The sequence below is a fragment of the Medicago sativa genome, chromosome 3, assembly GCF_051527215.1.
Source record: "Medicago sativa cultivar Bolivia chromosome 3, Bolivia_mono, whole genome shotgun sequence".
NCBI classification, from domain to species: Eukaryota; Viridiplantae; Streptophyta; class Magnoliopsida; order Fabales; family Fabaceae; genus Medicago; species Medicago sativa.
Window position 1 is genome coordinate 2975257 of NC_140751.1, and position 26876 is coordinate 3002132.

General features: G+C 35.9%; 2 protein-coding genes, 1 long non-coding RNA gene and 1 other non-coding gene across 6 annotated transcripts; all 4 read left to right on the plus strand.

Moving 5' to 3' along the window:
- Positions 1–6418: 6418 nt before the first annotated feature.
- LOC146934922 (small nucleolar RNA R71) lies at positions 6419–6524 on the plus strand. Its single transcript, XR_015033819.1, has one exon. It is a non-coding gene; the product is annotated as a small nucleolar RNA R71 (small nucleolar RNA).
- A 2458-nt stretch (positions 6525–8982) lies between these two features.
- Positions 8983–10224, plus strand: LOC146934923 (beta-galactosidase-like). The gene has a single exon (XM_085750167.1). The coding sequence runs from the start codon at positions 9060–9062 to the stop codon at positions 9999–10001; it is 942 nt and encodes a 313-aa protein (XP_085606293.1). The 5' UTR covers positions 8983–9059; the 3' UTR covers positions 10002–10224.
- A 1219-nt stretch (positions 10225–11443) lies between these two features.
- Positions 11444–17796, plus strand: LOC146934924 (uncharacterized). Of its 3 annotated transcripts, none has more exons than XR_015030077.1 (6): positions 11444–11832; positions 11938–12107; positions 12449–12609; positions 13620–13680; positions 14163–14264; positions 15887–16146. It is a non-coding gene; the product is annotated as an uncharacterized LOC146934924 (long non-coding RNA). The 3 variants fall into 3 exon arrangements; XR_015030078.1 differs by having other exon boundaries at positions 14170–14264; XR_015030076.1 differs by lacking the exons at positions 13620–13680; positions 14163–14264; positions 15887–16146 and adding an exon at positions 17577–17796 and having other exon boundaries at positions 11447–11832.
- A 5601-nt stretch (positions 17797–23397) lies between these two features.
- LOC146934925 (uncharacterized) lies at positions 23398–25586 on the plus strand. Its single transcript, XM_085757558.1, has 2 exons — positions 23398–24130; positions 25519–25586. The coding sequence occupies exons 1-2, from the start codon at positions 23398–23400 to the stop codon at positions 25584–25586; spliced, it is 801 nt and encodes a 266-aa protein (XP_085613684.1).
- Positions 25587–26876: the final 1290 nt, after the last annotated feature.

The window sequence follows — 26876 nt, forward strand, 5'->3', positions numbered from 1 at the left end:
CTCAAAATCGCACTTTGCTCTCCAAAATCGTAACCCTTGTTCTTTAGGATTAGTGCAGTATTTATAGAAGTCATGAGCCTGACCCATCAAAATCGCGCCGCGCCTTGTATAATGGCGTGCCGCGATTTCCCTCAAACAGGGAGGATGTAATTTTGCTTCAAAAATCGCAGCACGGCTTGAAATTGGCGTGGCGCGATTTCCTTCGAACAGACTTCAATATTTAAGCTTTTTGCACTCCAGAACAGTATAAATTGCATGAGAATTCTATCAAAATGTCACAATAAGTCCCTAATATTACGTAATGACAGGATGTCATCACAACCCCAAACTTAAACCATTCCTTGTCCTCAAGGAATTTGCTTGCAACAGTGACAAATGACAGTAAAATAACAGTTACCTGACAAAACGATAGTACCCAAAAGTTCATTCTCCTTCTAGCTAAAGATGAGCTAGTTTGACTTGTTCGCATCCACCAGTTCACAACTCCACGCATCAATATGAAATAGGGTTCTACCAGTCGACATGCAGGTCTACATATTACCATACGCTTGAAATCTAAACATCAATCAAAGTCAATATCATTACACACTTTTGAGGTCTTTAGGGTTATAACGGGGCTTAGGTGAAAGGTGGGATATATTTGGATAAGTAGGCTACACAAAATTTGAGTTAGGCATTCCTACGGAAGTTAAAGCACAAAATTCAATCCTCTAATCATTCACCTTGTGGAAATACAATCAATGCAAAGGTACTAGAGAACATTTTTAACATTTAGGGACAATCGAGTTTGAAGTTACTCGGATTTTCAATGTTTTGTCCCTTTTTTCACCATACAATTTCTTTTTTTTTTTTTATATACACCATTTTTGTGTGTATTTTGCATGACAATTTCATATTTCTTTCATTTTTGTTCTCTAATTCTCTAGTACCCCCACCCCAAACTTAGTTGGTTGCAAATTCCAATGGCAACCCCAAACTTAATCTTTAGCAACATTCTACAATGCCTTAACTCAGAAAATACATTAAGGGACAAGTCCTAAAAGTCTCTAGGCTTGTAATGTAGTTTGTCACCGAACAAAAAGTTCTAATCCTACCGGCTCACAATTGGTTAAGAAAGGATAAATTTAACAATTTAAAACAGGGTAGGCTTCAAAAAGGCTCACAGGACCAAGCACTTTTGCCTCAGTGTGTAATTGACAAAGACCAATCAATAATAGAGAAACAATGCAAGTTCTAGAAATGTAGTTGCATGGAAAACTAATCTAAATATAAGTAAATTGAAAAACAAGATTTGGCAATGAACCTTATGGCTGAGATTTCTGGGAGTATGTGACTACCTAGCAACGCCGTACACTTCGCCTTTGAATCAAGTCACCCCTCCTTTAGAACTTTTGGAATACCGTTTCATCAAACAACTGTTACTAAACTGGAATAGGTCACATGAAACAAAACAAATTCATTAATAATAAACAAGTGCAGGAGCAATTACAATAGGGAAATAAGTTCAATGGACTTCGACATTAAAAAGAAAATAAAGAAAATAAATTGAAAACAAAGTAAATCTAGTGGGTTGCCTCCCACCCAGCGCTTCTTTACCGTCACTAGCTTCACTGCTAAGGATCCTCAGAGGTCCTTCAGAATGAGTGCCACCCTTCCTTTTGGTAGGTCGCCACCTAGGTATGGTTTAACTCTTTGTCCATTTACTTTGAAACTTCGATCTCCTTCAGGTGTCAGTAGTTCAACAGCTCCATATGGTGACACACTTTTGACCAAGAATGGTCCAGACCATTTTGACTTGAGCTTCCCAGGAAACAGCTTCAACCTGGAATTATACAACAAAACTAGTTGTCCACAGTTAATATCCCTAGACACTAAGTTTTTGTCATGATACCTTTTTGTCCTGGCTTTATAGATGAGCGCATTTTCATACGCTCTAAGCCTCATCTCCTCAAGTTCATTAAGTTTCAAAATTCTTTTCTTACCAGCGGCTATTTGATCAAAATTTATGGCCTTAATGGCCCAATAAGCTTTATGTTCTAGCTCGACTGGAAGATGACACGCCTTTCCATAGACTAACTGATAGGGTGAGAACCCAAGATGGGTCTTAAAGGCTGTCCTATATGCCCACAGTGCGTCATCTAATTTCCTAGACCAATCTTTCCTATTTGACGCAACTGTCTTCTCCAGAATCTGTTTTAGCTGTCGGTTTGAAACCTCTGCTTGACCACTAGTTTGTGGGTGATAGGGAGTTGCAACTTTGTGCTTAATGTTATACTTTTTGAGCACATTTTCAAGAAAATTATTGCAAAAATGCTTTCCCCCATCACTGATCAATACTCTAGGGGTTCCAAACCTAGTGAAAATATTCTTTTGAAGGAAGTTGACAACCGTTTTGGCATCATTAGCAACACATGGTATCGCTTCAACCCACTTTGTGACATAATCAACACAGACTAGAATATGGAGATAAGAGTAAGAGGAAGGGAATGGTCCCATAAAATCAATACCCCAACAATCAAATGGTTCAACTTCAATGATTCCTTTTAGGGGCATTTCATTCCTCTTTGATATGTTACCTGTCCTTTGGCATCTGTCACATCTTGTGACAAAGTCGTGGCAATCTTTGAAAAGGGTGGGCCACCAGAATCCACTTTGCAAAATTTTTGCAGCTGTTCTTTCTCCACTGTGGTGGCCTCCATAAGCTGAGCTATGGCAGTGCCACATGATACTATGTGCTTCCTCACCTGCAACACAACGTCTAATCAAACCGTCAGTACCTACCTTAAACAGATATGGGTCATCCCACAAGTAGTGGTTTGCATCTTTGAAGAACTTTTTCCTCTGAGGGTAGGTCAGATCATCAGGAACTATGTTGCCGGCCTTAAAGTTTGCCATGTCAGCAAACCAAGGTCTTTCTCCAATAGCAAACAGCTGTTCATCGGGGAACTCGGCCTTGATGGCCTTCTCCTTCTTTGTTACCTCATCATTCTCCAGCTCGACTCCCTTCTTGTCACGAATTTCAAGATCAAATTCTTGCAATAATAGGATCCACCTCAACAGTCGAGGCTTTGAATCCCCTTTAGTTAAGAGATATTTGAGAGCTGCATGATCTGTAAAAACGATGACTTTGGAGCCTATTAGATAAGAACGAAATTTTTCCAATGCAAAGATTACCGCAAGCAATTCCTTTTCAGTTGTGGAATAGTTAACTTGATTTTCATTTAAAACCTTGCTTGCATAGTAAATTGCATGAAAAAATTTCTTCTTGCGTTGGCCTAGGACTGCACCAACAACATAATCACTTGCATCACACATAAGTTCAAAAGGTAAATCCCAATCGGGTGCAATGATTATTGGTGCAGTTACCAACTTGTTTTTAATCAAAGAAAAAGCATTTAGACATTCAGAATCAAAATTAAACTCGTTTTCTTTGACCAAGAGGTTACAGAGGGGTTTGGAAATTTTAGAAAAGTCTTTTATGAATTGCCGATAGAAACAGGCATGCCCCAAGAAACTCCTCACTCCTTTAACGTTGACGGGTGGAGGAAGTTTCTCTATAGCCTCTATCTTGGCTTGGTCCACCTCAATGCCTTTAGCACTTATTTTATGTCCCAAAACTATACCTTCAGTTACCATAAAATGACATTTTTCCCAATTCAAAACAAGGTTAGTTTCGGTGCATCTTTTAAGTACAGCATTTAAATGGAACAAGCATTGATCAAAAGACTTACCAAAAACAGAAAAGTCGTCCATAAATACCTCAATGTTCTTCTCTATCATATCAGAGAAGATGGAAAGCATGCACCTTTGAAAGGTTGCCGGCGCATTACACAGCCCAAAGGGCATCCTTCGATAAGCAAACACTCCAAATGGACAAGTGAAGGCAGTCTTTTCTTGATCCTCCGGAGCTACTGCAATTTGATTATACCCTGAATACCCATCCAAGAAGCAATAGAAGGTTTGGCCAGCCAATCTCTCAATCATTTGATCCATGAATGGTAATGGAAAGTGGTCCTTTCTTGTTGCGGTATTCAACCTCCGGTAGTCTATACACATTCTCCAACCAGTGACGGTGCGGGTAGGTATCAATTCATTTTTTTCATTTGCTACCACCGTCATTCCTCCTTTCTTGGGTACCACATGAACTGGACTTACCCATGAGCTATCTGAGATAGGGTAGATCATACCTGCATCTAGTAACTTCAGCACCTCTTTCTTTACCACTTCCTTCATTGTTGGGTTAAGTCTCCTTTGAGGTTGAACCATCGGTTTGTATTCAGCCTCCATGTGTATTTTATGCATGCAATAAGCTGGACTAATACCCTTCAAATCAGAAATGTTCCACCCCAAAGCTCCTTGATTGTCTCTTAACACCCTCATTATTTTTTCTTCTTCCAAAGGTGTCAAGGTATTGCTGATGATTACTGGTTTAGAGGCATCCTTAGTGAGAAAAACATATTTCAAGTGAGAAGGGAGTTCTTTTAATTCTGGATTTTTCTCTCCTTCTCCACTCAAAATAGGAGCATCCATAGAGTGCTTACCCATTAATTCTTCTATTTTTACCGGACCCAACTCTTGCTTGCTTGCTGCTAGTTGCTTCACACAATCACTTACTTCAAGATCTTCATCATCTTCATCTTTTGCTATAGATTTCACAATTGCACGTTCAAGAGGGTGTGTTGGTTGATGTTCACAAGAGTCATCTTTAACTATTTCTTCAACAATGTCAATCCGGTAACACTTGGGATTTTCATCTTTGTGCTTCATGGCCTCAAATATATTAAACACTACTTGCTCCTTATGGAATCTCAACATTAGCTCTCCTTTCTCAATGTCAATCAAAGCACGGCTAGTTGCAAGGAAAGGTCTTCCTAGAATGAGTGGCATATCCTCATCTTCAGCCCTATCTAAGATCACAAAATCTGCTGGAAATACCAAGTCATTAACCTTGACTAGCACATCTTCAAGTATACCGAAAGGATAAGAGATTGACCGATCAGCTAAAGTAATGGTCATTCTTGTTGGTTTTGTTTCCCCACACTTAAGCTTCTTCATCATTGAAAGAGGCATCAGATTTATACTTGCTCCCAAGTCACATAAAGCTCTTCCAATGTCTACCGGTCCAATTGAACAAGGGATAGTAAATGCACCAGGATCCTTCAGCTTAGGTGGCAGCTTCTTTTGAAGAATAGCACTACAATTTTCAGAAAGTGCAATATTTTCATCATCCTTAGGCTTCCTTCGTTTAGTCAACAAGTCTTTCATGAACTTAGCATATAACGGCATTTGATCGAGAGCTTCGCCGAAAGGAATATTCACCTGAAGTTGTGAGAAAAGTTGCATGAACTTCTTGAATTGACCTTCATCCTTTTCTTTCTTCTTCGAAAGGTGAGGGTATGGAAGCTTCACATATGATGGAATAACCTGTGGTTTGTCTCCATCTTTCAAAATTTGACTCTTCGACTTCCTCAAGATTGAATCTTCATCAATTAACTTCTCACTTTTTTCTCCCTCTATTTTTTTCTTCCTTTCGTTTTCAACTACTCCATGATCATTTTCTTTTTCAACTACACCCTCATCATTTTTTTCAACTACATCATTCTCCTCCACCTCAACTACTTCATCAACCTTCTTTGGAGCTTTTGGAACTAAAGGTGTCAAAACCTTTTTGCTCCTCAATTCAATAGCATTACAAGACTCATTCTTAGGGTTATCTTTAGTGTTACCTGAGAATCCGCCTTTGTTTTGTTCAGCCAACTGCTTAGCTAATTGCCCCAGTTGAGTTTCAAGCATCTTCCTAGAAGCTTCATTGTTCTTTCTTTCAGCTTCTTGACTTTTCTTCATCTCTTCAAAGTTGCCTTGAGTCATCTTCATGAAGTTCATCATAGTTTCCTCAAGAGCTGATGGCTTCCTTTGTTGTTGTTGAGGAGGGGTGAGCATCTGAGAGTTCAAAGCATTGTTATTTGAGTAGCTTAGATTTGGATGCTTATTAATGCCTGAATTGTAGTATTGATTCTGCCTTTGATAACCTCCCATGAAGTTAGCTTCTTCACTTGATCCTTCCGGAACACATTCACCGTTGGGATGTTCTTCACCACATAAGTCACATTTGATTGCAGCCACTTGTTGTTGCTTATGAGCCAAAGTGAAGCCTTGAAACTCCTTAGTTAGAGCTTCGATTTGTTTATTCATAGCTGCTTGGTTAGCAAGGATAGCAGTTTGTTCACTCACCCCAAACACTCCTCTTTCTTTCTTTTTAGCTTGATCACGATACTCATTGCCAGCCATGTTTTCAATTAGAGCTTGAACTTCATGATCAGTTTTGCTCTTGAGACTACCTCCCGCGGAAGCATCTAAGAACATTCTAGTGTTTGGTGTTACCCCCTCAGTGAAGATTTGGAGGTATTGTTTCTCGGTGAACTCATGATTAGGGCATCTCTTAAGAAGCAAATTGAATCGCTCCCAAGCATCATACAATGATTCACCTTCTCCTTGCTTGAAGTTAGAGATCTCCATCTTCTTTTCCCAATATTTAGAGATAGGGAAATATTTCTCCAAGAACTTCAGCTCTAACTCTTCCCATGTTTGGACAGTCCCGTTTGGTATTGTTAGCAACCAATCTTTTGCCCTTCCCGTCAAGGTGAAAGGAAACAACCTTAGCTTCTTTTGTGCTTCAGTCACGGTGGCTGGTTGCACACAAAACTCGCAGGTTTCAGTAAAGCGGCTCAAGTGTTCATGAGGACTCATAGCTTCAGTCCCATCGAATTGCTTGTCCCTCAAACCGTTGAGGACAGTTGTCTTGATGTCGAAAGCTACGGGGTTAGCGGGTTGAAAAGTGTGGGTCAATTGACCGCGATGAGTGGCTAACCCGTAGTCTCCTAGCTTAGGTCTCGGTGGTACAACTCCTTCTCCTTCCATAGTTGCAGATTTAGGAGAAGAGATCGTTTCAGATTCAGTTGAGAGTGGCTCCGGTATTTGTTCTCGAACACCCGGTGGAATGGACTGAGCTAACCTTTGCGATCGGACAGCTTTCCGAAGTGCTCTAGCAGTCCTTTCAATTTCTGGATCGTACTCTAAGTCGTCTAAGCTCTGTTTACCTCGCATAAACAGCAAAATACCTTAGTAGCACTGCACAACGCAAAGTAATCAAGTGAATATGAAAACAGAAAAATAAAAATTAAAAACAGAAAATTAAATTGCAAAAACCCTAAATTATAACGTAATTGCCTTGTTGAAATAATTCAACAGTCCCCGGCAACGGCGCCAAAAACTTGATAGATCTCTGGTAAGTGCACCAAATACTATCGAAGTAGTAAAAATATCGATCCCACGAGGACTGTTTTTAACTTCAATAATTCAATTGCGTTATATAATTAGGATGTATAAAAGTTATTTTTGGTTTGCCACTAGGCAGTAGATTTGGTTTGATTTTACGAAATCAAATAAAAGAAATAAAGTTGATTAAGAAAATATGGAGAGAGAGATGAGATCAGGTCTGTCGAATCCTCTATGTTTCCCCTAATTGGTTACTGCACCTATTATTACTAATGATTCTCTAGTTTCACGATAGTTAACAAATTAGCCCTAATCAATCCCTTGAGTTAGGACCCTCTTTTTAAACTACAGCCCCTAATTCCTTAGGTGGTCTAATAATCATCAAAGGTTTAAGCACGTTAACCTAATATCACTAAAAAACGATTATCCATTCCTAGACTAACCATGTTTATTAGAACAATTCAATTAGGTCTAAGTCGAAAGCTATGGTCAGTAGTCATTCGTTCTCACAAAATCATGTTTATATTTGATCAGGATATAAAAAGCATTAAGAACAATTGAATTGAATGAAAACTAGAATATCATTAATAAGTAATAGAGTTTCACAGCAACATGTATCAATTAGGGTTACATAGATTCATCTCTGACCTAATCTCTGAGAGATTTAGCTACTCATAATCGAGTTTACAAATAGCATAATCAATGAAATAATTAAAACATACATGAATTGGTAAAAGGTTGAAGAAATCGCCCTTCTAGCCGTCTCTGATGTCTCAAAATCGCACTTTGCTCTCCAAAATCGTAACCCTTGTTCTTCAGGATTAGTGCAGTATTTATAGAAGTCATGGGCCTGACCCATCAAAATCGCGTCGCGCCTTGTATAATGGCGTGCCGCGATTTCCCTCAAACAGGGAGGATGTAATTTTGCTTCAAAAATCGCAGCACGGCTTGAAATTGGCGTGGCGTGATTTCCTTCGAACAGACTTCAATATTTAAGCTTTTTGCACTCCAGAACAGTATAAATTGCATGAGAACTCTATCAAAATGTCACAATAAGTCCCTAATATTACGTAATGACAGGATGTCATCAGCTCCCATTTATATTCCTCATTGTAACTATTTTTATTCCATTTTATCTCTACCTAGCATCATTTTCTTTCTCCTTTTAATTATTTTAAAACATATTGTCAATAAGCGTTAACGGATGCAATCTTGTAAATAAATGACATTGTTTTGAATGCATAAAATTAACTTTTATAAAAATAAAAAAAATCAATTTTCTTTTAAATCAATTTTGAAAATTATTTCTTAATTTATTTCTTAATGTTATATAAAATTTTAATATTACATATAATTACATAATGTATAGCAAGTTTGTACCATAAAATAATATAATGTATAGTGCAACATGACTATATTTTGGAGTACGGATAAAATATGACCATGTAAATTCTAGTGCATAATTAATGCAGTTAAAAACTGTTAACCAATCATTATATTTCTTACAAAACCAATCATCAAGTTAGGAAATGACAATTCAAAATCAACCATTATTTTTAACTAAGAAAACCTCAACCAAAAGACAATTTTAAGGTAGGAAGGGAGTCTAATTATAGACATAAATTAATCCTAATCCGATTGTGTGGACATTATCCATAATTTACAAATACATTAAAAATAGAAAACCCTGTATGAAATTATGCTTATAAAAAACTTGTTCATCAACCCTAGATGAGACATCCAATCCTAAGGTTTGGAAATTTCTAATTGCATCTTTGAAAAATATGTCTAGTATGAGGTTTAGGACCTTTCTTATAGCATGTTTAGCATTGTGTTGCACTCGTTCATTAGGAAACTCACTCAAGTGGGAATGGACATCTGAACCAATGGAAGACACCTTTAAAGGAAAAGGGACATTTACTGCATCTCAACTTTTAGATCAAAAGAATGTTACCGCTGGGGCAAGTGATTATTTATGGTACATGACCGAAGTAGTCGTAAATGACACAGAACTTTGGGGGAAAGCAAGGTTGCAAGTGAATACAACAGGTCATATTATTCATTCATTTATTAATGGAATTTGGTGGGGTGTACAAATTGGCACCGTTGATAAACCTGGATTTCTATATGAAGAGTATGTTTCTTTGAAAAAAGGTACCAATATTTTAAGTTTATTAAGTATTACATTTGGTAAATCAAATTGTAAAAGGTTCCCTGAAACGAAAGAAGCTGGTATTGTTGGGGGTCCTGTGAAACTCTTTTCAAATGAAAAAGAAGACGCTATTTTGGATTTATCAAAATCTACTTGGTCATACAAAGTTGGGATGAATGGTATGGCTAGAAAGTTCTATGATCCCAAAACCACAAATGGAGTTCAATGGAAAAAAAATAATGTTTCTGTAGGAGAACCAATGACATGGTACAAGACCACTTTCAAGACCCCGGAAGGTACCAACCCTATTGTCTTCGATGTGGCAGACCTTCTAAGAGGACAAGCATGGGTTAATGGTCAAAGTATTGGAAGGTATTGGCCTTGGTTGTATTCTAAAGATCCATCTGAGAGGTTTTACGAAGTGCCAAGGTCATTCTTAAATAATGGTGTAAACACGTTGGTCTTGTTTGAGGAACTGGGTGTCGGGTCTAAAGGCCCTTTCAATGTGTCTGTCCAAACAGTCCCAAACGGATCCAAAAATTTCAATAAGTGGGATCAAGGTTGTTCATCATGAATATTTATAGAAAATATATAAATGTATAACTAATAAAATGATGACATCATTACCATTAAGCAAAATAATTAGAGAAATTTAGACACCTTGATATTGAATAGTTATAACTTCACTCTACATGTCTTTCTATTTAAAAGTGTTGTAGGACTTTTTTTTCTTTCAATACAATAAAATATACCACTCTGTATGTATGTTACAAATAAATCATTAACAATTTATCTTCCATACGGTTGCACATTTGATTATCCACAAAATTTCTAGAAGAGAATCTCCTCCTTTCATCATTTGCATTTGCCACAAGCAGCAATAATGATAGCTTCAAAACTAAGTACATCATTGGATAAGCAATATGTTGTCTATTTTCCCTTAACTTTGTTCACTAATCACATCTAAATTAGAAAAGTGGCCATAAAGAATGAACATCCATGATATAATTTTGAAGTTGATTGTTGAGTTCCATGATCTCCGAAGAAGAAAATTATGATGGGTGAAATCGACCAAATTAATCAACTTCTCCTTGTCAAATGAAAAAAAAAATCTCTTTAAAAATAGGCTTCTTGTTGTTAAGCATTTCTTCGTCTACAGGCTACTTCAATTTTTTGTTTTTAATCTTTTTTTAGCATTTTCTCTTTGTTTTAAAGAAAGAAAAAAACCTTAATCAAAAAAAGAAAAACAAAAAAAAACAATGTTCTTTTTACAAGTTAAAACCCGAATGCCATTGTCAAAAAGAGAAAAACAAATGTCTATACGCAAACGGTGATAACACTGGTCCTATTTTTAAAAACGCGGTACAAAGCAGTACTATTTTAACAAGTATAATACTCCTATAATTTTTTTTAGTGAAGTATGATACTCCTATAATGTTTGTTATAAGGCATTGATTTGTCTTTATGTGGGGTCAACACAAGATTTTAAATATAGTCAACATATTAAATACCCCTTTTTTAGTTGTAAAAAAAAGTAAAGATTGCAGTCAGGTGACCTCAATGTACATAGCTTGCATATGTTTACCATTGGTTTTATATGTGCAATTGCAAATTACGAAGAAGAAAAACCCTATGATTGGTGATCTTTCAAGATGTCTCTTCGTTACCACATTATATAAAATGTGACAATTGTGTGATATCTTCATCTCTTAATTAAATTTTTATTAATTAAATTTCAATTGATTTTACTATAATTTTAAGGTAAGGCCTAGATTACACTAAAAAAAATTATGGGTAAGTAACCTGTAATATCCCGCCTGTCAGTATCAGAATATTACCGTCGATCGTGCCATAAGATTAATATAAAGGAAAGTAAGTTTATTGAGAATATTATTAAGTGATGACAGTCAAATACGAGCTAAATCTCAAAGTCGTATTTAACACGCTTAAGATAAAGGGTATTTTGGTAATTTCACACAAAAAGGATATTTATTTGATATGTGTCCCAAAATATCTCATTTTATCTCATTCTTTCTCTCTCTTGGTGGGAAAAGAATATCTCCTCCCTCTCTCTCTACTCTCGATCGCCCTCTTCCTCCTTCTATCCACAAATCTTCCAAAACTTCTTTCTATCATGGAATAAGCTTAAGATATGGTACTTACAAGAATTAGGAACAAGAAGAAGCTTCTATTGAGCTTGTTTTCCAACTTTTGCCAAACCAAAACCCTAGCCTCTTGATTCTTTTTGGTGTGTATGGCAAATTAGAAGCAACTTGTGGAAGATTGATGCATAAGCTAGAGTATGGATTGTGATTATTGGTAAGTTTGGAACTTTGGAAGCATGTTAGGGTTTGTTGATGGGAAGTAAGGAGGATACATGGAAGCTTGTTATGGCAGAATTCTAGGTGAGTGTTTCATTAATTTTGAATTTGAGGTTGATTATGAATGAATTTCATGAAATAGTGGTAAGCTCAAGTTCTGGTTTTTAATTCGTACCTGTTTCTATGTAGCTTGGAATTGAATAATTGCTGAAGTTTTGGATTCCTCATTCAATTCCCTATAGTTTGGACACAAATTTTGTATGATTCGGATTTGAAACGAGTTCGGAAAACATGTTTAAAGTTTGGTATTTTCTGCTGGATTCTGGCTGCGGATTTTGGAACAGGGCTTCATTAAAATGGTAAGAACTCTTTGCATGTAACTCTGAATTGAGTGGTTGTTATTTCTGTGGATAGCTAACAAAATTCCCTACAGTTTAGACACAAGAATTATTAAATTCTATCAAGTATAGTAGGAGAAAATCTATCTGCAAGTTTAAGGAAAATTTCAGTCTCGTTTCTGTACCAATGTCCACTCTTTTGTTAAAATGTACAAATTGGATGGTTAAACCTCAAAACAAAAATTATATTTGGAATCCTGACGCCCTAAGCTTTCCAACGAGTGGTCGTTTGCTCAAAACCGATATCGTTTGGTATTTTAATTAAATTGTTAAAGTTAAGGCATTGATGCTGGATATTGTAGGATATGGGTTTTGCATAAGTGAGTCATATTGAATGGACAAGGACTGAAGCGGAGGTCTGAAAATAAGGCTTCTAAGAGCAAGAGAAGAGGGTTGAGGGGAAAGAAATGATATGAGCTTTGAGTTGTGGCAAAAGATATTGAGAGAATCAAGAACTTTTATGGTGAGTTCCATAGATAGTTTTCCCACCCTTGGGATTATGTTTTATCTTGTGAGGATAATATGAATATTAGGAATTTTATATGTTATGATTAGTTACCCAGATTATGCCTTGCTTGATAACTCATGAATACTTGCTGAAGAGATGTTTTACATGTTTTTTTTTATATGTTACTTAAGAATAAAGCAAGTATTTAATATGTTGGTAAAGTGTGGCATACGAGAGAATAATATTCATTATGTCCGGGTAGCACGATATAAGAAAGGGATTGAACGTAGAGCCTCGACATAGTTTGTCGAGAACTAGAAAATAGCAAGAATTCCTAAGTATGACTAGTATATACCAGATGATCACTACTAAAAAAAATAGCGTTTTCGGACGGAATTTTCGGACGGATGAGTTTTCGTCTGAATTTTTCGGACGGATTTGGGACGGTTTTTAAGTTGCGTAATTTTCGTCCCAAATCCGTCCCAAAATCGTGTGAAATGTTTATGACATGTTCAAACAAGGTTTTTTCCCACAAATTTCGCACGGATTTTGTTAAAAAAACAAATCCGTCCCAAATCCGTGTGAAATATTGAGACGGATTTCGGACGGCCAATATTTTTATTTTTATTTTTATAATTATTAAACCTACAAAGCTTGAAGAACAATTTCATTTGATCGGATGAATTTCCCCCTTTGATATTTTCATCAAAATTGAAAGCAAAAAATTTCCCCCTTCAATGAATTTCCCTCTTCATCTTTACATAAAAAATTAAACCCTAATGTTACCCCTTTTTCATCTTTTTCCCTCTTTTCACTTGAACTCAAAAGAACACTAACCCTAAACCCAACAACAAAATTTCCCCTTTTCATTGAAATCAAAATCAAAATGAAAATCAATTGAAATTGAATCAATCAATCATGAAATCGAACCTCATTAGTGAAGCTCTAGCTCTTCTGTTCTCACTGTGTTGTTCCTGCTCTTCTTCTCACTGTGTTGTTTCTGTTCGTGTTCTCATCGTACATAGGCGTTGCTGCTGTTCCAGTTCCTGAAATAGAATCTCACTGTTATTGTTTTCATCTCATCAGGTTTGTTCCTCATCTCATTGTTCATGTTCATTATATCACAAATGGGTCATTTTTGTATCCTCTGAATATGGGTCACTTTTTTTGTTCTTTGAATCCCTTATCAAACCATTTATCTGAATATGGGTCGTTTTTTATTTCTATGAAAATTTGGGATTAAGAATAATGAAAACAATTTCTGAATAATAACCATGACTGTATGTGTTTGATTTGAACAAAGTTTAGTGTTAGCTCATGAAATTGTCTTTTTTTTTTTTTTGAATAAATTGGTTTGGTTTTCTTAGATTAAAGTTGGATTTGAATCAACTAAAATTGAACCCCATTAGTTAAGTTTCAGCTTTTTTGTTCGTTTTTACTCATATTTTTTTTGTTCTCTGAATTGCTTTTGTTCTCAAATGGGTCGCTTTTGAAACCATGTTTGTTCATATTCTTTTGTTTTCTTGTTTTTATTATGTGTTTTGGTTTTTTTGAATCCATAATTGAAGCTAACAGTGAAGAAAGGCGAACCAGGCGACGAAGAATCAGCCGCGACTTTGTTGTCTTCCAATCTCAGTGGTCTTGCAATCTACACTCTTGGGTGTCTTAAGGTTTGTTCATTTTGTTGTTATCAACAACTAGATAGGATTTAAGTGTTTTCATTATCTAAATACGGGTCTTTCGAATTTTTGCATATATTTAAGTTGGTTGCTGATTGGTTATAATATATGTGCTCGGGCTAGAGTCTTGGTGTAACTTTGTCTTTAAAAAAACAATTGATTAAAGGATAGGAAATGCTCAGATTATTTGCACAGGGGTTTACACAGGGCAGAGACATTGCTATTTGTTTAGGCGTGTCTTGTTTTTCTGGTATAGGTTTTAAGCTTTATGTTGTTTCAGTTTTAGTGGTGGGGGACTGGTATGCCAATTGCTTTGCCTGCTCTTAGAAGCTTGCTAGTTGTATTTTGTTTAGGCGTGTCTTGTTTTTCTGGTATAGGTTTTAAGCTTTATGTTGTTTCAGTTTTAGTGGTGGGGGACTGGTATGCCAATTGCTTTGCCTGCTCTTAGAAGCTTGCTAGTTGTATTTTGTATTGTCCAAAAAATAGTTTGATTTCTTTTATCATTTAATAAAGGGAAAATTATACTAACCTCCCTTGAGATATGTCAAAATGTCACTCACACCCCCTTTAGTTTTCTAAAAACACTCATCTCTCCTCATTTTAACATTCTGAAGTTTCCATTTGAGAAATAACAAAGAACATGGATGCTCTTGCAGCTCTTCGCAAATAACATAGTCTGTGAGCTTATTTTAGTGCAATTGGTGATGCCTTTTAATTTTATATAACAAAAAAGTGCTTTTGTTTTTCATTTTTCTTTTGATGCAGAAAGTGCTTTTGTTTGTGACTTTCAATAAACATATCTCTGTTTCATTGATAATGGCTTTCAAATAATACCTTATTATTTCTCAGTGCTTTTGACACTATGTCGTATATTAGTTGCAGCCACATTGATATTTACAATTTCACATTACTGGGGAGACTTTTAGAGATGCAAAAGAGATTTGTCTCCACACAACCATGAACTTTTTTTGCTTGTTTTCATGATTTTTTATTCAGCTGGTATGTTCAAACGTGTTATGTTTTGATGATAAAAACATAGCACTAGGCATATTAAACATGGTATATAACATATTCTGTTTTTATTTTTTTGAAACCATACCATATATTCTATTATCATATCCATATATATGCTAGGCATAAAGCATGCGTGAATACTTTAATATATTCATGAATACTATAATATATCCAGGCATGTTGTGTTTTTCAGCCCCTGGTAGTTGTATTTTGTACTGTCATGTGTGTGCTCATTTTTTGTGAGCTGCATGCTTGCATAACAAGTTAACACATTGTGAACAGTCTTGTAAGATCTAGGACATCATTAACACTAGGCTTGTTCAAAGTTCAGAATTTTGGGATCCCAATCCCTATTTTGGGATTCACATGGGGAGAGTTCTTTAAGCTCGTGTAATAGAAATACACATAACATGAACAGAACCTAAACACAGTTCTTGAAGGACTTGTACATTTGATATATTGAAGGACCTGCACATAGCCTAAACGCGGTTGTATTGTCTCCATTGCACATAGAGCTTAATTATTTTTCTAGTTTTTTCTTATCCTATTATGCATAGCTATTTACATAGTTTTGACTTGTTTATCATCAATGCTTGCAGTGTGAGTGTGTTTGGAGCCTCAACCTTGTGAAAAAGATGACACCATATGAGGAGGAGCGGGAAAAAAATGAGTTTGGCCTAGCTGGGTTTATGAATTATGTGTTTCATTGTTGTTGTCTTGTATTTGACTTTTAGTCCTGTTATTTTATGATATATTGTGCTAGAACATTGAGCACATATATTAATCTAGTTTGTATAATTGTGCCAGACAATGAGCATTTGTTTACTCTTGAATTATTATTTATTTATATTTGAATCTAGTATGTATTATTTAATATAAATTTTACAGATTTGAATTTAAAGCAAATTAAATTATTAGTTTTGTGGCAATTCTATCGCAAATAAACCCATAATTCTGTTTGAAAATCGTTGGAATATTTAATTTAAATCCGTCCGAAAAACGTAGGAAATTTTAACTTAATTCCGTCCGAAAACCGTAGAAATTTTAACTTAATTCCGTCCGAAATCCGTCTGAATTTTAGTCCAATATCCCACAAACTTAAATTTTAGAGTTTGTGTGAAAACCGTGCGAAATCCGTCTGAAAGATATTTGGGACGGAATTTGGGACGAAAATCTTATTTGCGACGCAGTCATTTCGGACAACGCTCAATCTGTCCGAATTCCGTCCGAAAACACATTTCCGTCCGAATTCCGTGGGAATTGTCCGTAAATTCCGTCCCAAAACCGTCCGAAATTTCGTCCGAAAATGACCTTTTTTTAGTATGATAAGACGCGAAGTGTAATCTCTTCGCATATGTTTAAGATAATCAAGCATTATGTTAAGACGTGAATTGATGATTAATCTCTTCACATATGTAAGAATCAACAAGTAAGCATGAAAATGTTTAACCTTTCATGATATGTTTAAGATTAAGATTTATGATTAAAAATGAATATGTAGGTGACATGTCTCTTGCAATCCATGAAGGTATGGATTCAAGGGGTTCTCATGATGGGAACGATTTAAGCCGTAAGGGACCCACATGTCACCGAGTAAGCAAGACGTAGGTGTTCGTGTCTCTTGTTATCCATGCCAGGGGGATACGGGAGGTTCTCGACCTAAGGGGAACGGTTCAAGCCGCAAGGGACCCGCACGACACCGAGGGAGTCCGATGTACGTACATCGGTCATGTATGGGATTGATCTCGGGGTTACTCCACCCGGGACTATCCGTAAAATGAATCAAGATAATAATGTTTGTTCAACGCTAACCAAGTATGACCCTGACTTTATTTATGTTTATGTTGCAAGAAATGAATTTATGTAAGATTATGTTTATGAGCAATAGCACGAGATGCTATTAGACAAGTATAAGATATGAAATAGATCAAGTAAAGAATGTTATGCCGATGACGATCTTAGGTTCCCCTAATCGTCCGGTTTAGGATTGTGTCATGAATATGTTATGTTAAGTCTTGATGCGTTTAACATATCTTGAGTTAGCGGTCCTAGGATCCCTTGACCGCCGTGACACGTAGGATGGTAAGCCTATAACAAGTAAGATGAATTATGACGGCCCTAGTATGCACAACCGTCTAAGTATGCAAGTCTCCACACACGTATAATCAACCATTAGGTTGTAAAGTAGACACGTGGTGACCGTAGATTTCCCCTGAGGTTACCTATAGCCTAGGATTTAGGGGAACTCACTGAGACATTAAGTCTCATCCCAATACTTATTTGTTTCAGATAAACAGGTTGGATTGCAAGCAAGTAGCCGGATGGATATTTTAGCAAGTGCTCGTTCGTACCCGCTGCAGAATGATTATGGATTCAAGGATGAATTTATTATATTTCAGACAAGAGGTGTAGTATTGTTTTTGTACGAACGCGTATTGTTGTCTAATATATTCATTCGAAGTTTTTATGTTGTAAATTTTAATGTATCCAGTACTAAAGATAACGCACATGCTAAACTTTCTAGATACGTTTAGTATGGGTGTTACATAACCCAACACCTATTAAATCTAGCCATGTGTACTCAATTAATTATGTCAAAGGAAGGTTTTTATTTTACAGGTTTTACATATGACTAGACCTACGCCTGTGCGACGCACGGGTTAGGTTTGATGTAATACTTAATACTATGTTTTCAGTAAGAAAAATGATAACTGGACACAAAATTTTGGCCACAATACTGACACCGTATCAGTATACCGTATTTTCCCGTTTTTCCTTTCTTTTTTCCTCTTCTGCAACTCTCTCTCTCTCTATCTTAAATTTTCTCTCTGTCATCCCTCCCTCTTTTCTTCTACACTCCTCTGCAACTTATCTCACCCATGAATTATCCCACCCCCCCCCCCCCCCCAGGTCAAACGAGTTCCTAATGAAGGAATGATAGCATGGAAGATTTGTACTAACAAGAAAATAAAGAGGAGTAATTAGAGTTAATCTTTATAGTTAATTCAGTCAACTAGATATATTTGGTAATTGACATGTATATCGAAATGCAAGTGGAAAGGGAGTAATACTTATTGATGTAGAAAACTTATAAGGGGATGAATGGAGGGAGACCATGCTATACAAGACTATTAATGTCTTGTTAAATACTTTGAAAAACAAGATGATGCTGAAGGGACAAGAGAGCGTTACAAGATCAAAGAGAATTTAAGCTAGAAATTAATGGGGATGAAAGTAGTATCAAGATAGAATCATCCTGGTCAAAGGTATCCAAAGAAAATTAAATTGTGTTTAGTGCTGGAAGAAATTGCATGGTCGGAGTAATTGGAGAAAAATCAAGGAGCATGTGAACTAATGTAGAACCGCCACTAGTAATGCTAAGGTAATATGATAGAATAATGTATTACACTAATTAGTTAATTAAAATCCCATAGGTTATGTTCATAAAATAAATATGATAGAACCTTTTGTAAGGCATGCCAATCTTCTTAACCTGGTTTATTACCCATTGAGTATAGGCCTTGTGAGCAATACCGGATCTCACACGGTGTCCGGTGAAACTAGGGCTTTGGATAATAGTAACCGGGTTCTACAAAAGGTTCCCAAATCGCAACCTCTCCGACGTATATCATGGTGCCACGAGACAAACACTCGCTCCATGATTATCCGTAAGAAGGTTTAACTTGAGTGTAGTATCGCGTGACGACTAAAACTTGAGACAAACACTCAGTTTAGTCTCCGCACTACATCCTAGAAAATGGCCATGGATGGGTTCGGTTATCTACGGTCCATAGCATCATAGAACAATTGGAAGCAAAGTGCCTAAACGCGACAACACGCGCCGACAACATCACCCCCAAAATGCCTCAGCTATGTGGGATTGATCGCATAATCCAATACACGAGGCAACCCTCAGAATGAATTGTCGATTATATCCCCCCTAAATCCTAAGTTCACTCAGCCCGGGTGTAGGGCTTTAATATTCTCACCCCCACACGTTTGCAAGAATTTAAACATTTATTCACATAAGAAAGCAAATAAAAGAATCAAGTAAGAACAAAAGCGCAAGCGTGAAAATAAAGACTAGGCGTAACTCTCGAATGTCCCCAGTGAAGTCGACAGCTGTTTTATCTTGGTTTTTCGGGTGTCAAACATTGATTAAGTTTGAACCTTTTTAACCTTTGATATCTCATTTTTTCTTGGGAAGGGAAAAATAAGAAAAACCCTTGAGAATCGAGGTCCGGGAGTTGTTTTCGTCATGGGAAGGTGTTAGGCACCCATAACGACTATAGTATCCTATAGGAACCGTCTTTACTTTCTACGCGCGCGCTTTATTTTTAAATGCTATTTGAAAATGTTATTTACACCTAAGGGTTTGCTAGGTTAAGAATTGGAGGGAGAAGAAGGTGTTTGAATTTTTGTTTTATTGGAATTGGAGAAGTTTTGACTTCTTGCCTACATACCCTTTTAAGGGATCAAAATCCATGTAGTTCTCTTCCAAAAAAAGTTTTTGTTTTTGTTGGTTGATTTTAATTTTGAAAATGGAATTTTGAAGAATAAGAGAGAGAGGCCTCAAGGGCATAAGATTTGGAAAATGTGAGGTGTGATTAGTTACTTTGCAAAAAAAAAGTCTAAGTATGATTAAAGTTCATTAAGGTTTTTTGTTTAAGAAAATAAAGGGAAAATTCAATGGGATTTTGATCCCAAGGTTTCTTTGGAAAATTATTTGAGTGAAGTTGTTCATATTTTTTGGAAAAGAGAATTTTTCTAAGTATCGAGATTCCTAAGCATACATCTAAAGCATACATTCCCTAAGCATACATCTAAAGCATACATGTGATGTGTGTGCATGTGTCGGTGAGTGTCGGTGTACATCTTTAGAGTCCATTGTCCTTTTACATTGGTCCTAGTTTACATGCTATGGTCTTGCAAGAAATTAAAAGCATAAATAAAATTACAAAATCCCTAAATCTTTACATGCTAAGTCTTGGCAAAATTTAAAGTGCAAGAAATAAAAGCTAAGAATATAAGATGGAGGATGAGATGCTCATGGAATGTATGAAACATGATGAAAATGTCAGTAATATAAGGCAGAAGGAAATAGAGGTATAGGCAAGTAAAAATGGCATAACAAAATGACAAAATTAACAACAAAAAGAAAGCATCAAAACTTTAACAAAAAGAAGCAAAATACATCTAAGAATGCATCACAAAAACAAAGCAAATACATGACCTCTAATCCTCACATCATGACAATTTTTCAAAGGTTTTATTTCAATCATAATCATGAGAATTAGGAGAAAGTATCAAGCCAAGAATTATGATACATTCATAGACACATTTTACACTTTATTCACATACTAAAGTATTCACATAACTTGTAAGACAAGGTATTAACAAATTGCATTCACAAACAGTAAAAAAGACACAAATCAGAGGCAAACATATCACAAGATCGCATATCAAGTATCAATATCAAATCGACAAGATATCATAGCAAAACATAGCAAGAATTTGCAAAAATTTAACAAAGAAAGCAAACAAATCACAAGAGACATCACATATATTTTTCATCAATTTTTAACATGTAAAACATTCACAAAAATATCAAGAAACACATCAAAAGCACATAGGAAATTTTTTTAGGAATTTTTACAAGATTTTTAGGTGAAACAGTGGTGTAAACAACAATATACAGTGTCAAAATAGCAAGAAAAAAGATCAAAACAAAATTAATCAGCAAACTTAGGCCCAAGCCCACACGCATATGGGTTCTGGACCACCAGGGAGGTTCTGGAGCGTTGGATTGATCCATACGGATCAAAACCTAGATCTATCGGTGGAGGATGAAGGGAAGGTGAACCAAAGCTGAACCAGACCGGTTCGGGTGTCTATAAAACCCTAAGCCTACCGGTTCAATTCATTTCCTTCGTTCACTTCTCTTTCTAACTCCTCTCCTTGTGAGAGAAGCTCTCACCTCTCTCTTCTTCTCCGACGAACACAACGGCGGAGGTACGGTGGTCCGCCGGTGGCGCCACCGTACCTGAACGTTTTCTGAAAAAAAAATTACATCGTTGTGTTCGTCTTTGTCTCCTCTTTATGGTTCTGAAACTAGTTTTTTGAAACGAAGCTTAGATAGGAGCAGAGCTATACTTAAACCTTTCTGTTTCAACGTTTTCGAATTTTTTCAAAGCTTCTTGAAACGAAACCCTAATCTAACCTATTTTTCACACTGATTACGAATATGAACTTAGATTTTGCAAATAAACGGTGAATCTTCGTAGATCTACGTTTTAGGGTTCGGTTTTCATTTTTTGCAAAGTTTTTTGATTGTTTATCTACCTTGATTCACCGTTTATCTGTTCCTATGAACCTTCGTTGAGCCTTTGCGATGAAAATGAGAAGATTTTTTGTGATTACCTAAATTTTGAATTGGAGATTCGAACAAAAGATCCGTAAAAGCTTCTGGTAAGTTTGAACCTGAAATAAATCGGTGTTCTTCTCTTCTTCTTCTTCACTGGTTCAATTCTGGCTTCGATCCCTCTTCTCCTCTCTCAAACTCTCTGTGATCGTACGAATTCACACCTCCGGTGGAGAATTTGTGCTTGAATTGCAGAGGAGCACCGTTCAATGATGAAGATTCATCTTTGAATCACTGAGAATGGTGAAGAAATAGCTTCAATTTGGTTCAATTTTGCTTCTGGAAAAGTTAGGGTTTCAATGTGTTCTTTGTGTTCTTGAGCTTTTCTGAATTTTTGATCTAACTGCCAAGAGAGAGAAACTCTGACTTTGTTTATGAGGTGGCGTGAATGATTTGTTTTTGATGAGTTGTTGAATTCTGAATGGGACCTGTAATCATTAGGCCTTTTATAGGCTGACACTTGTACTTGTAAGCCAACGCCATTCTGCCACCTGGATTTGAACTTTGAGCTCGGCTTTGTTGAGTTTTAACACTTGAAGACCCTTTTTGCAATTTCTGGAAATTGAAGGACCAAACTGCAATTTTGAAAAAAAAGACTAAAAACAAAAACTGGAACCCTAAGGACTGTTCTGCAATTTTGAAAATAAAGGACAAAATACAAAAATGGACAAAGAGGACCAAAATGCAAATTTTAACAACTTGGAGGACTAAAATGAAAATAACAGAAAATAGGGACTAAAATGCAAATAATAATAAAATTTGTTAAAATTGGTAATTTGAAAATAACGTAAAGTGAAACAAAAATAAAATCAACAAAAGGACCAAAATGAACCAACTACAAAATGAGGTACTTTAAAGTAACCTCTCTCTGTCAAAATTTCATGTGAAAAGACCAAAATGCCCCTAGGGACTAAACTGACTCAGAATGACTCAAATGCAATTTTTGAAATGGATTTTAACATGGAATTAAAGCAAGGATTTATACAAACTAATTGAAAAGACCCAGAGACAAGTTCCAAGGACTAAAATGGGATTTAATACATGAAATGACTAAAATGCCCTTTTCCATGATTTTTGCAGATAAAGTTGAAATAAAATGCAGAGAAATATGCAATTGATCAAAGACAACTTCAAATGACTTGGAATGCAAGAAAGCCCTTTTGGATGGCTTGAAATGCAAGAAAACATAGACAAAGTCACAATTGAAAATAAAACAAACACAGTAAAATATGCAGATAAAGCATGGTAAAAAAATCAGGGTAAAACAATATCAAATTGGCAATTTCCCAAGAGTAATAGACACATATCAAAGATGAAAAAACATTTTGAGCAAGTATTTTTAGGTCCAAAATTAGGGTATGACAATCAGTGACGGAAGATCGACTCATCTGGAAAAAAGAAAATCATGGCGAATACTCTGTTCGTAGTGCATACCGTTTTTGTGTGCAAGAATTACTTGATACATCCCATTTCAAGGTACAAGGCTCTTGGAATCTAATTTGAAAGCTCAAGATTCCTCCAAAGGTAAAAAATTTTATTTGGCGAATTTGTAGGAATTCCTTACCAACTCGTGTACGTCTAAAAGATAAAGGAGTCACATGCCCTATGAATTGTACACTGTGTACGGTGAGCAATGAGGATACACTTCATTTATTTTTTCAATGTCCAAGTAGCTTAAATGTTTGGAGTATGCTTCCTTTCTTTTCATCTATTTCTATTTTGCTACAACAAGATCTGGATAGCAAGAATATTATCTTCAAAGCATTACAGGATTTATCTAAGGATGATGCAGATTTATTTTGTTGTGTGTTATGGAGTATATGGAAACAAAGAAACAACAGAGTGTGGAATGAGGTAATTGATGCCCCAGTTTATGTTGTCGAGAGAGCAAAAGTTATGCTTCATGATTGGCAAGATGCACGTAGGATTTGTAATACATCTTGTGCACATCTACGACAAGAAGGAACTGTGAAATGGATCAAACCAGCTGAAGGAAGATTTAAGTGCAATATTGATGCTTCTTTCTCCCAACTTTCTAATAGAGTGGGAATAGGAGTTTGTATAAGGGATGATACAGGCACTTTTGTTTTGGCAAAAACTGAATGGTTTACTCCAGTTTGTGAGGTACACGTTGGCAAAGATCTTGGACTATTATCAGCTTTAGAATGGGTTCATCACCTACAATTAGGACCTATCGATTTTGAGCTTGATGCTAAAAAAGTGGTGGATAGTTTTTCATCTGCACATCAGGATGTTACAGAATTTGGGATGATTATTCATAATTGTAAAACTATCTTTGAACAATACTATGTCAACTCTAGTGTCGAGTTTGTGAGGAGACAAGCAAATGAGGCTGCCCATAGATTAGCTAAGGCGGCCACATCCTCAACTAGTTTCCAAATTTTGGTAGAAATACCAGATTGTATTGAACACATTTTAAGTAATGAAATGATATAAGTTTCTTTCCTTCAAAAAAAAAATTGGGATTGAAGTGAAAAGCGCAACAATCAGGGCATACATGAATTAAGGGGAAGCAACTAAATTGGAATAAAAGGATAACAATAAGAAACTGGAATCTGGAATTAGCAATCGCTGCGTGAATTCAAATGGAAAAATATTTCTGCAGAAATTCTATTGTAAGCATGAGTTAACTCATGCAAGTGTTAATTCCAGCGTGAGTCAACTCATGCAAGTGTTAATTCCATCATGAGTTAAGTTGCGCGGCGTTAGTTAACTAACACAGGGGTATTTTGGCCAGTTTGGCTGGGTGGGAGCGAAAAGTACAAGGGGAGAGCAGAAATCTTCATTTTTTGTAGCACCATATGGTAATTTTTTGCTAAAAGTACATGGTTACTGATCGCTGTCGTGCACGATCAAAAATAAGTATTTTAAAACAAGTAGTACAAGGTAGTTAACCTTGGTCGTCTCTCGAAGATTTCTGATTTAACAATTGCCAATAACAGGAACAGCAGCTACGAATTCAAAAATATAAATTGGGGTTTTTGTTTACTTCACGGAATAGTTTGCAATAGTTGGGCCAAAAGACGGATAATCGACCCATTTACCGTAAAAACATTTGACCCAAATTCGTAGTCAACACAACTTCTTCAGAGAAAGGCATTTTTGATCAGGAGGACGTCCAAATTGGGCTTCGTGCTCAACATGAGAGTTGTAGTTATTTTCCTTAGCTTTCCAACACCTATTTGTACGCCTCAAACAGATAACCACAGCCAATGTTATGGCCTGCACAGTGAACAGGAGTCAAAACACATTAAAAACAGAAATTAATCCACAAATTATATTAAAGCTCAAATTAGACCCAAAACACGAAAACATGCTAAAATTATAATGTTATGCATAAAAAAAAACTCTTAAAATATCAAAATGCAATGTTATAAAATATGTGCAAAAATGCACTGATCAATTACTTCTTTTCATGCCATCAACTTTACCATTCGCAAGCTCCTCCAAAGACTCCACGTCCACTCCAGCTTTTTTAAATGCAATTTTTGTTTCTGAAATCACTTGAGTTTCTCCCAGAACAACACATGAAGAAAGTTCACCAGCTTCCGGATCTAGTAAATAATGTTTACTAACACCATATATTCCTAGCAACGTTTTCTGCAATTGCATCAGTTTTCTCCACCTTTGAAGAACTCGAATCCTCAATAATTCGATTGTTTCCACTATGTGGAACCCTAATTGGTCCACATCCTCTGTTATGTTTTTTTTTCTTCAAGTTGTTGCTTTTATTATTGTTGTCGTTGGCGTTTCTATTCATCTGTGTTGTTAACTTTACCAATGTTGCAGTCAAACCATTGATGGTCGTGGTAAGAGTCACGGTTATGCCGTCAAATTCTGCCCTCGTTATCAATTGATCTCTCATGGCTAATAACGTTAGTAAAAGAACAGGAGAAACCTGCTATGATACCAACTAACAGAGAACGCAAGCAAGGATTAGCAAGCGCTAAACCAAGATTGAAAAGAAACAAGTTTACAAGCGACAAACTTGTGAAAATAGGGTTCTGGAATCCACCAGAAATTGAAAAACTCTAAAATATTATTGAATAAATAAAAATTACCTCTTAGGCTACAACTGCTATGCTTAAATAGGGAAATAATAAAACTCTAATGGGCCAAAAATCCAAAATAGAAAATAAAACATAAATGAAATAAATTGGGCCGAAATAATAAAATACTAAGAAAACCCTCCTACATCAACTAAACACATTTTAATTTGTTTTGCTCGCTTCTTGACCAAGTTTGTAGACCAAATGTTACTTTCCTGAATCAAAAATTGTAATCATTCCCCATTTTAAATCCATACCCACGTCATTTTACGTCAAATAAAAGAGATTGATCAAGTTGTTTCAATTTGTTTATAAAAGCAAAATGATATTCATTCATTCAAATTGATAGAATACATCAGATACAATAACATGATTAACATCACTAAAAACGTAAAGGGTGAATCTGCGAACAAACTCACAACATCCAAGTTAATAGCATACAACGACAAAATGCATACAAATAATACAATAAAATCTAAATCACCAGAATACCCATGCTTATGGATCTGCAACATTGACACCTAAATCATTGATCGAATCTGTGATTGACTGACGTTGATCTTTCAATATAAATCAAATGAACACCGCAACAAGGCATGAAATCAAACAACGTCGCACAAGACAACGAAAACCACAACGCCGCACTCGAACGACGAAATTACAAAAAAAATGACCTAAAATCACGAAAGTAAAAACTTGATGTATGTGAAAATTACTTATTTAGAATGAAAGAAAGAGAAAAGAGATGCAGAAGGGTGATTATAGGTCGAAAAAATGACCTAAAACCTCCCTTCAATATGCGAAAGAGAAAGAGAACTTAGAGAGAACGTTGAGTTTCACTCACTAAAAAACCGAAAAAATTATAAATTTCATCAATTTGTTTCCTCATATTGCCAAAATCCAATGAAAACCATTTTTCTTGGCTTTTGATTTTCATCCAACGGTTTCTCTCTCCCTCCTTACAAGTGTATAATCTTTTCTCATTCTAAAGATTTTGACAAAATAGAAGCCATTGAATGCCTTCTTGATTTCTAGGAACAGTCAACCATAATACTCTAATAACCTCCACTTTAATTTCAATTTATTCCCCTCTTAAAA

What these genes read in the sequence shown, in the direction of transcription:
- LOC146934923 (XM_085750167.1), top strand. Translation starts at nt 9,060, where the DNA reads ATGTCTAGTATGAGGTTTAGGACCTTTCTTATAGCATGTTTAGCATTG.
- LOC146934925 (XM_085757558.1), top strand. Translation starts at nt 23,398, where the DNA reads ATGCTTCCTTTCTTTTCATCTATTTCTATTTTGCTACAACAAGATCTG. An exon ending in TTTGGTAGAAATACCAGATT is followed by an intron (nt 24,131 to 25,518) that starts GTATTGAACACA and finishes CCAATGTTGCAG; the next exon opens with TCAAACCATTGATGGTCGTG.